Source organism: Ostrea edulis, chromosome 8 (genome assembly GCF_947568905.1).
Source record: "Ostrea edulis chromosome 8, xbOstEdul1.1, whole genome shotgun sequence".
NCBI classification, from domain to species: Eukaryota; Metazoa; Mollusca; class Bivalvia; order Ostreida; family Ostreidae; genus Ostrea; species Ostrea edulis.
The window spans coordinates 42,593,866-42,605,245 of record NC_079171.1 but is presented as its reverse complement, the minus strand read 5'-3'; the positions used below and the strand labels follow the sequence as shown (position 1 = coordinate 42,605,245).

Below are 11,380 nucleotides of genomic sequence, written 5' to 3'. Positions count from 1 at the left end.
GTTATTTCAGTCGACCATGACATAAAATTGATATCTATAAATCTATGTAGTTCCAAGTCGGTCAATGATTTCACATGTGCTAAATATAGCAAGTTTCATTACAATAAGATTAATATCTTTATCTTATGCTTTTATTCAATACTATTCCTTTGGGTGCATTATATATCATATGTCCTTAAAATGAAAAGCTATGCTTTTCGAGTATAAGAAACTTGATACAGATATCTTCATGGATGAAGCTTGCACAAATTTTCCTGTGTACGTACATCAGTCGCGGAGTTCAGAGGTTAGCAAGTTTGACCTGCAGGTCATGAAATAGAATCCAGCTCATGTCTTGATTGTAATATAGGTATCGACTGCTTGCCTACACAAAGCATTCGGCGTTTAGAAGTGAAAGTTGCAGGTAATTTAAAGATGAAGTCTTACAAACCAAGGTCCCCACAGCTGGCATGACATGATAAAGGATCCTCACTGCTCCCATGCATAGATCTTTTGTGACATTTTATCTCAATCTCTACTCTGAGTTGGCGTTAGTGAGTGTAAGAAACGATAACTCTGGGTAGAGATTGATTTTATCTATGGTTGTTGACATCTAAATACATGCAAGAGTCAAAAATCTTCCAGGAACGTGAAACAAATAAAACGAGGTGTTTGTAAAACACATATGCCCCCATGGTGCAAAATTGAAAAGGGTTATACACGCGCATCATTTAATTAATAGTAGTATCATCACTTCAAAATACTGAGCAGACAATATCTCTCTCCTATGTCAAAAGTGGATTGACCACGTTACCTGAAAATCAATAGGGGTCATCTACTCCTTATGCTGTACCAAGTTTGGTGTCAATCAAGCAAATAATTCTTAAAATATAGGAGACAATACATTACTATCTCCAGTTCAACCATTGACCTTTGATCATGTGACTTCAATCAATAGGGGTTATCTTCTCCTGAAGATGTACCAGTGTACCAAGTTTGATGTCAAGCAAAGGGTTTTCAAGATATTGAGTGGACAGGATATTTCAATGTCCAGTTTGACCTTTGACCATGTGACCTCAAAATCGATAGGGGTCATATTCTTCTAGAGATATACCAGTGTACCAAGTTTGATGTCTGTCGAGGACATTGAGTGGTCAGTATACTCCTATGTCCAGTTTGACCATGTGACCTCAAAATCAATAGGGGTCCTCTACTCCTTAGGGTGTACCAAGTTTGATGTCAAGCAAAGGGTTCTCAAGATATTGAACAGACAGTATATTCCTATGTCCAGAGTAGATTGACAGTTTACCTGAAAAACAATAGGGGTCCTCTTCTACTCATAACCAACCCACATATGAAATATCATTATCATCAAGTGAATGGTTTTCAAGATATTGAGCGGACAACGTGGTCTACCGACCGTCCGACATGTGCAAAGCAATATGCCCCTCTTCTTTGAAAGGGGGCATAATAAAACTGCTTTTCAGGGGCAATAATAAAAAACCATGGCACACTTGGAAATCTACAAGTTAAATCTTTATTACATCAAAACTCTGAGAGACTTCTTAGAAAATCATTGATGCCATCAATGGTGTCAAATGATATTACATAGCTGTTCATCGCCTTTTTACAATATATAAAAGAAACACACTGCAGAATCTCATTCTTGAGGGGAAAAGCATTTCATTCTCGAGGGGTAAAACATTTCATTCTCGAGGGGTAAAACTTTCATGTTTTGAGATCATTCTGTGGTTTGAAGACTTTGTCTTTCTCTTTAAAATCAACTTTCATGTTTTGAGAAATTCTGTGATTTGACTAATTGTCCTTTTTTCTACATTTATTTATATTATAAATACATGTAAGTATTTTTTTAAGTAAGTACGATTTCTGACGACATTTACACAGTTGCTCACAGCAGACCTTGCTGTCCAATGGCATATATAGTTGTCTATGACAGTCCGTGCCTAAATATGAATAACAATCTTTACGATGAAAGTCACACAGCATGTCACTGGCAACAAAATTATACGACCAAATGAAAATTCGGAATTCTGCAGTAAACCGAATATAAAATAACATGTTCATAACACCGAGGAGTCATTTATGACACTGAAAATAAAATTGTCTCCAAAACTGACTAAATAACATTTTATCCAGATCTATTCACTCATATATTTGAAAACAATTCTGGAGTAAATACATATATAGTTAAATACAGCATTAGATAAAAATATAACAGATTGCAGTTTCTCTCCAATCTAAACAACAGATGGGAACAAAAGCTAAGGGCAGGTGCAATGTCAGCATCGAAGTAGATTAAAGCAATACTAGCTGTCATTTCGGTGTCAAAAATTTTTGTTGCAAAATTGTGATTTACTATTATGACAGAAAAAAAGTAAGGTTAATTAACTTTTGTGATTAATATTTGAGTTAGAAAACCTTCAGAGGCTTTGAATGAAGCAGAATTAAAGGGAAAGGCAACCCTAACCACATAGTTCCTTTTATGAATAAAGTATTACTTACCAATATCGTAATTGACAGTCTTTAACAACAAAAACCCTTGCTTAACAATTAAATCAATACATGTATTAATCTATCATGTATTTTAAATTACCCGCCACTAAGAGAATGGCCATTTAAGTTTAATTTATGACATCACACTGTCTATTCCGGTTTATTTCATCAGCAGCACTGTAAACATGACAAGTCATGAACAGTCAAGTTTGGAGCCGTATAGATTTGAGCCTGTTCTTTCGCAAGAAGAAATTGAGAAAAGAAGATGTGCAGTCAATACAAAAATCGATTTCTATATAATTTAATGGACCTGAAATATTTATCGTGATAAAATCTTTAACCTTAGTTTTAATTCTATCAATGACTATGGTTAAAGTTTTATACAAAACTATTATAAACAACACATTTTTACAACAAAATATAATGTTCTGATTTAGAGCTAGTATTACTTTAACATATTTCATTCTTTACCCTATTTCAAACCAATCAAATCTTTAGAAATCTGGATAAAAAATTACTCACACGAATTTAACTCAGCACTACACATGAATCAAGACTATGTGCCTTTACAACATGGGCATTTTTGTTTCTCAAAATTTCAAAATGTACAAATGTGATGCATGTTATTTGCAAATGAATGAAAGATACTATAACAGTAAATGTTCTACACAATACATACAAAATCTGAGTGAGTATTTGAAAAACACATTTACACACGTGTATAACTTGTACGACATACCAACATGATATCTTCATGGAGTATTTATGGACTAGGACACAATACTTTTGATTTCAAAAAATAAAAACTTTTTTTTTCATTTTAAAATTTCAAATAAAATTAAATAAAATACTGACAAAACAAAATAAATACTACTACATTATTTTAGATGTACGTTTCTATCTTTGAACTCGACATCAACAAGGAAATGTTTTAATCAATAAAACAGAACATGTAACGAAACAAAATGATACACAGTATTGTCAGAAACATATCACGTCTACTGAATGATTACTTCACAGTCCGTGTTGAAGTATGTTACACTTATAAAATTTCATTTAGGCCTGTACTAAAATTTTGTTTGTTTTCCCTTTAGTAATTCTGATATACCCTAGATAAAAAAAAAAAAGACTTCAGTAGTGGGAGAAACACACTCAGGAAACAACATTTCGAGTCAAAGGCATTTGGGGGGGGGGGGGGGGGGGGTGTCTTTTTTAAAAAAGGGGCGAGGAGGGTTAAATGCAAAAGGGAAATGTGAAAATTTCAACTCAGTCTATCGCATTTCAATAATGCGTTCCAATGTCGTTCAAAAGATTTCAATAAGTTTGATAATAACATGTACAGAACATATTTCAGAGTTCTTGAGAAAGAGAACCACTGGTGCGATCTCTTATTTTTGTATTAAGGCTGAAAATGTTTGCAGATCTAGAGAACTTCAGACACAACCTCTGAGTCAGTGCTTTTCCTTTGATCCACCAAAGAATCTTTGAGATAGATCCCCGCACACACACACACACACACATGCATGTTCTGGTTCCAAATATCAAAAACATTCAAGAATGCCAGCACGTGTTAACACTCCTAAGATTTTCCTTTAGATCCACCTCTGCCTTTGAAAATCACACCAGCCATTCATTGCTAAATACGACTCGAGCGTAGACGCGTGTCCAGCGGTTCCAACTCCGGGTCATACATGTTCTTGTGGGTGTCTTCCAGTGGGTACAGCATGGAACCATTACGTCCAAAGCTGTTGCTGTTGTAGGAGTACGCGGGCGGGGCGCTGGGCTCGGGGGCGGGGTAGTACCCCTGGTAGTCGCGTGTTTCATCCTGGTTACCACAAAACATATACTTCATTCTCTGTTAAGATAAATATTATCCATTGTCACAGAATTCATATCAATATACTTTTTAAAAAAATAAATAAAATGTATTCTATATCATAAACGAAAATTTGCTAAACACAACTGTAAATAAATACTATCTAATGAAAGCATGAATGAAGTACCGTATGGGTGGAATTTTCAGCAAGACACAAATTTAAGCAATTTTTCCATATGTTTAGCAAGACTCAGAGCTAATTTAAGCGAATTTATAATTCCAGGAAAGATAACTATTACCTCCGATACGGAATGAATTTGTTAGTGTTATTCATTAGCAACCTCAACGCACTTGCTAATAATGCCAAAATTAAATTCTCACTAGTAAGAATTCTGCTTATTCAGTGATGTCAAAGTAAAGCTATTCCAGTAACACTGAAATGATTTCAAACCGAAACTATGAATATTTGGTCATTACAGGTCAGAATTTCCTCCAGATGAATTGTCTCCATTATCAAGAAGGTACAGAAGTTTTTCCCAACCTTGAAGAAAGTAATCAGGAGTGGATCTAGGAATTGTGGTTAGGGGGGATGCAACTTTATGAGGCAGGGGGTCTGGGCGAAGCCCTGATGGGGGCCCAGGGGGGTAAGTTCCTGGATTTTACAGATCTTAAAGGGCTTTGAAATATGTCTCCTATGTAGTCATTTTTACTATTTTCTGTCATTTTTAATATTAAAGGTGAAATTAATAAAATGATGCAAATTTTCAATAGGGTTTTTGGAAAAAAATTAAGCTCTTTCAATAAAAGTAATTCAATAAATCAAAAGATGTTGTCATTTATTTCCCTGACAGTGGAAGGAATTATTCCTTCTTTCATCGTTTACATTTTTCTTAACGAGACCCAAATTTACCTTAAATTTGAAAATTTTAGAGGGGGAGGGGGGCACCAGCTGCGCCCCTCCCCCCACATCTGCAACTGGTAATACTACCACACCTACACTGCCCTAGACCCCAATAGACAGGATATGATGGGACAGACACAAAGATCCCAAAGGCAGGATGGAATGGGGCAGACAAAATGGAATGTGGGAGCTGCAGAAATATGTATATGAAAAGTGTTCCTAGTGAAACATTAATAAATCTAAAAGTCCCCCCCCCCACCCCCCCACTTTCCACTAAGACTTACCTCTTTACAGCTTCCTTCGTACAGACCACAGCTATGCATGGCAGCAGCAGGAATGGCTATGTAGGGCACAGCAGAGATGATCCAGGACACCAGATCGAACACCTTGGAATACTCGTGGCCAGCATATCGCAGTGGCTGACCCAGGTACATTATAAAGGAGTACAACCAAAAACCCTATGAGAGAAAAGCACAGCCCGTTTTAATTTGAAATTAGGGTCTATAAATATTTTCATTCTTAAACTTTAACAAATCATATTTTTGGAAGTCAAATTTATTTAGATAAACATTTCTTTGTTAGCCATCCCTAAGCAATTTTAGATTTTACACTCTATTTCTTTTCCCCATTCAAAATGTATACTTCATTAATATTGTTCTCACATTTGCTTGAACAACCATGTGGCGATATTTCGCGACGCTTTTGGCTTTTATAGATTTGATAGCATTATCATACTGAGTATCTGTTCCCAGTACCAGTATAATTTTGTCAATCTTTCTCAATCATAAAGCCAATAATGATAATGCATAATGTCATAATGTTTAATGATATAATGCCAATATGTATAATGATATGATGCATATTGTATGCATAATGTATAATGTTGGAATGCATCATGTATGCATAATGAATAATGTACAATGATGGAATGAATGATATCTTTGAGGGCTCTACATTGGACAGTGGTTGAAGTCGTTCCAAACAATGTTTTGACTATTAGCCCTCAAATGATAATATGGCATAATGATAATGTAATGTTTAATGTAATGTATATAATTTAGGGCTAGCCATTTATCATTCGGCAGCCCTACGGCCGTGGCCTCGTTCGCCAACAACAAAATAAATCTTATTTAACTTTACATTTGCCTTCATTGTCTATAATAATATGATAAGCAAATAAAACAAAAATATATTTCATAAATTGTGAATCTTGTATGTACGAGGTTGATTTTGTGAATCTTGTATGTACGAGGTTGATTTTGTGAATCTTGTATGCACGAGGTTGATTTTGTAATCTTGTATGTACGAGGTTGATTTTGTGAATCTTGTATGTACGAGGTTGATTTTCGAATTTTCATCAGGAAGCATGATCTCCTCCCGTCTTTTCCCATACTCACCGCTGTTGCCGTGGCAGCCAGGATACACCAAATACTAATTAATATTCTCTCTACGATGCTGAATGTATGTTTTACTGAAAAGAACAAAAAACACTTGCATGTATACTGTGAAACTACACCACCATTTATTTTCTTTATAAGAGTCCTGCCATAAGGTCTATAGTATGCTTTTCTGACGAGATCATGACCTGGCCCAAAATTTACACTCGTTTTTTTCACTTTTACCTAATGCATACCAAATATGAAGTAAACAAATTCAATAAGATATATGAGTTAGTATTTCGTGTAATCTGTCATTTTTCTTTTATGACCTTGACCTTTGATCTAAAGTTGTGTAAATGTATTACCATGGGCCACATTGCTCACCTAAGACACCTTGGCCCTGCTATTCTTTAAAAGATTTTCATCTCTTTTTATTCCCACAATTTTTTTTCCCCATATCATGACCCTTCCCTAGCCCCATGCGATCATGACTTAATCATACTTGAATTCACATAATATAGGATGCTTCACTATAAATACTAATAACATAGCCTTTCTGTTCGGGAGGGAAAAAAAATTCCTATAGATTTTTTTCACTATATTCATGTATTATGTAAACTTTGATCCCTGGTTAAATTTCAATCAACACAACTTGGGAGTGTTTGCATCACATATCAATACGTTATAGTGTGGCCCTGCTACTATTAAACAGAATTGTTTAAAAAAAATTCTGCCATGACTTAAATGACTACTCCCTGGAATCATTGACTGGACAGAAAAAATTCGGCTATTATCAAAATCTCTGTGTGACTTAGATCGTTATTTCCATGGGACAAATGAAATTTTTGTAGTAAAACATCACTATTGTTAATTCATATTACATGTTATATGTAGCTATATTTTAGGGGGGGGGGGGGGGGGGGAATGTTCATTTTCTTAATGTAATAATTTTTTAATAAGGTTACTGCATTACTACCTTTCATTTGCAGGAATTACCTCCCTTAAAACATGGATTTTTTTTAATACTTGGATACTTGGTCATTTTCAAAGTTTTAATGACCTGATTTTAAGCTGCAATTTACATTTCTCTACAGATGCACAAATTGTCAATTGAAGTTTGTTAATTCTAGGACTCAAATCAACATTAACCCATACAGGGTTATGACATGTATGACAATAATTAAACGTTGTATTGACCTTACTGTTTGTTCCAAAATCAAAGGGTATAGGGTCTTCAATGCATTGGTTAAAATAAAACACTGGATAAAAAGACGCATATAGATACGATCAGCGACTTGTGTGCCGCCTCTAAATCTTTTTTTTTTTTGTGTTTGTTCACATGCGATGCGCAGCACTATGACAGAGATACCGGCATGTCTGAGGAACACTTCTATTTAGGAATTTCTGCAGCTTTTCAACATTGGGTTGAAAAGCTAAAACATTGAGAGAAATGTCCAAGCCTCTAAATCTTCACTTACCATACACAATGATGACAGAGACTGCCAAAATGAAAACGGTGATAAATCGCAGACGTGTGATCGACTGGTCCAACAAAATTATGTAATAAAATCCCGCCTGCAATGCAAAAGACAAAAAGTTGTTAGCGACTTGATATTCATTATGTTCCCTCACATCTAGCTTTAAATATCTTTTTTCTAAATTATGAAAACAGCAGAAATGATATGGAATTGATGTGAACTCAGGTGAGAAATGTTTAGCCTTGCACAAAGAGGACTGTCTCAATCTTTCATTCACACTCAAGAATTTCAAAACTGTCAAGATTGATTGAAGGTGACAGTTGAGAGAACAATATTGCAGCCCATACTTCTGCAGTAAATGTAGCATCTGTACAGACCCATTTTCAAGTGACATTTAGGAGTCGCACAATGGCAGCTATAGGGGGTCTACCTTTGTTCAAATACCAACGAAGGTTAAGCTTGCTAGCTTGTGATCCTTGACATGGTTGGACCAGCTTTTACTGCCTCCCCCCCCCTAAAAAAAATCTTTAATCTGTCAGCCATACATACCCTTGTTGTCATCAGAAGTCCTAAACACATCAGGGCCACCATGAGGAAGAAAGTCGTCACGAAGGTACAGCAATGCTTCCTGTCAAACAGGCGAGTAAATCGGGACGTCAGGCTGTCTACGATATTGTCAACGATGGTCAACATCGCAACACACTGAAAAAGTACATATAATCAAATAAAGTCAAACTTCGTTATTTCGAACATCGATATCTCCAATACCATGGATATGTCAAAGTGATTCGGAAGTCCCAAACACTTATTCTTTAAGTATTTTATCCTTGATATCCTGAATCCTCAGACATCTCAAAGTGTTTTCTTGGTCGCATGGAGTTTGAGATAATGAGGTTTGACTGTACCTTTTAAAATTCAAAAGAATTTAAAGAATCCAATGAGATTCGGAAGCAACAGTAATTTTTTTTGGAGACATCTATAGTTTTGGGGGTGGGGTAAGAGTGATGGTGGAGGGGTGGGGGCTCCCTCCCTTCTCCGTCCACCCTCTGCTTTCTCTTCCCTTCATTTTATCCCTCCCTAGACCCATCTACAGCTAATAGTATGTACAACACATTGAATCTGAAATTCAATCACTGGCTGCCAAAGATTTTAAGTAGAATTTGGCAAGTAACTTCTTGTTAAATAATAGACACGATAAGAGATAAAATTTTTTTTTTACAATTTTCTTCTTTCATTTTACATGTATCACTGTAAAATGCACAGCACATACCAAAAAAAAAAAAAAACCCAAACAAATCTCCGCAAATAAAGAGAGAAAAAGAAAAGCACATACCAAAAACATGAATCCGCAAATAAACAGGGACAGATAGAACAACATGGCGTATTCAGGAGGGATTTCGAGCTCAGCAAAGGCTGCCGGCATCACGTTAAATACCAGCTGTATACCTGTAAAACAAGAGACTGCCATTTTAATCTTTACACGGTAAACATAAAATCTATCCCGTTTTGATACAAACTAGGACTTAGTTCAATTCACTGCATACCCTTTACCTTTCAGAGAAAGGTAAATAACTCTAATTAAAATTGAAATGTGGGAATTAGTAGAGGTTAGCACGGATTACTTGTAGCAGGGTTTGTGGAGTTTTTGGTGGGTTTTTTTGGGGGGAGGGGGATCTTTGAGAATGGAGGGAGGGGGTAATTAGCGCTTACTTTGGTAACAGGTTACAATATATAAATATTGCAGTAGTTAAAGGTAACATTGAAAATTTTCACCCCAAAAAAACCATGGTCAAGGGAGGCGTAGTCGAGATTAACAATGGTTTCTCCAGGGGTGAAAATTTCAATGTTACCCTAAACTACATGCAATATTTGTTTTATTATACTGAATGTTAAACAGCAAAGCAGAAAAAACTTATGTCTGTTTACGTTTGATCAATCACTGTCATGCGATATCTTGTATAGTAAAAGCACTCAAACGATGTCGTCTAACAATCTATGGCAAACTGTACGAGCATAAATTTGACGCATGTGATAACTTTTTATAATATATTTCGGATTGTTTCTCAATCTATTACATGTATGTTTGTAAACATTATTATCAAATTATTTACAAATAAATATTATTTAAACTAACTTATCAATAATCGTGAAAATGATTCACCACACTTATCAATAATGGTGAAAATATTTTAACTTATCAATAATGGTGAAAATGCTTCAACTTATTAATAATGGTGAAAATATTTCAACTTATTAATAATGGTGAAATATTTTCACCATTATTGATAAGTTGAAATATTTTCACCATAATTAACATGAGGAAAGTATATGTAGCAATTATATGTAGCAACCCTACCCACTTCAAAGGTCAAAATATGTATTGTTAAGTACAAATCCATAATCAGAAGTATTCACTGTAATTAAAAACAAATCATTTCAAATCTTTCCCTGGAGTATTCAGGACTAGGACACCCCTGAATGCAATTCGACACCAAGTAGTCCCACTTTCTTTGATTTATTTTTTGATATAATTCTTTTTCGCCCTACAGTTGAAGGCCAAACAGTTCCGTGTAAAGTTAAAATTCATGTTTAGAGTACCACTGCATGTTAATAAGAGTCACAAAACACGACAGCAGTGAAAATGAAACTGCAACCAAATTTAAATCACGTGTACACATTGCATCTGAATTTAATCAAATTTAGATGTGTACACATACCATCTGAACTATCTAAATTCAGAAAGAAATAACCAAAATGTAGATGTGTAAAAACTGACATTTAAACAATTAAATTTCAGAAAGAAAGAAATTAAATTCAGAAAGAAATAAAAAAAATAATGAAGGACTACTTCTACTTCTGCGTATTTCTAGAGGTCATGACCTCATCTACTGAACATATGGTGTGCACAATACAAACACACAGATAGAAACAGCACTAGAATTTGCATCTACCGGTAATATTGTATTTTCTGGCTAACATACATATAAATGAAATGATTGCATAACCATGGTTACCACAAAGAGACTGTACAGTGACATTTATTAGCGGTTGTTTTTAGTCATGTGACTAGAGATGTAGGTGAGAAAAGCCACATCTGGCACCCGTCGTGTGAACTAAATAGCTTATGTTCAACATAACAGATTTCCACGTAGATGTTTCTTGCATGTGAAAAAATAAATGCTGGTGTACAGTACGTAAACACGACTCCATAGATCTTCAACTAAAGACAGAACTTTTCTTCTTGTATGTATTACATTATCTTTACACTGAATAAATATTACATCTGCATGCTTGCATGTTTTGATTAAAATAT

At 35.0% G+C, this 11,380-nt stretch overlaps 2 protein-coding genes across 10 annotated transcripts in view; one reads left to right on the top strand and one right to left on the bottom strand.

The window, feature by feature from the left end:
• The window catches only part of LOC125662394 (uncharacterized), a 1,158,266-nt gene that overhangs the window by 927,892 nt on the left and 218,994 nt on the right, over nucleotides 1–11,380 (top strand). The gene's annotated exons all lie outside the window — the stretch shown is intronic.
• The window catches only part of LOC125661680 (sodium- and chloride-dependent GABA transporter 2-like), a 33,916-nt gene continuing 24,035 nt past the window's right edge, over nucleotides 1,500–11,380 (bottom strand). For all 9 annotated transcript variants that reach the window (XM_048893781.2, XM_048893784.2, XM_056146169.1 and 6 more), the window contains 6 exons: nucleotides 9,401–9,513; nucleotides 8,617–8,769; nucleotides 8,068–8,164; nucleotides 6,608–6,681; nucleotides 5,495–5,668; nucleotides 1,500–4,348 (listed from right to left, as the gene is read on the bottom strand). In XM_048893781.2, coding sequence (XP_048749738.2) covers nucleotides 4,130–4,348; nucleotides 5,495–5,668; nucleotides 6,608–6,681; nucleotides 8,068–8,164; nucleotides 8,617–8,769; nucleotides 9,401–9,513 — 830 coding nt within the window. In that variant the 3' untranslated portion in view covers nucleotides 1,500–4,129. The remainder of the gene's footprint in view (nucleotides 4,349–5,494; nucleotides 5,669–6,607; nucleotides 6,682–8,067; nucleotides 8,165–8,616; nucleotides 8,770–9,400; nucleotides 9,514–11,380) is intronic.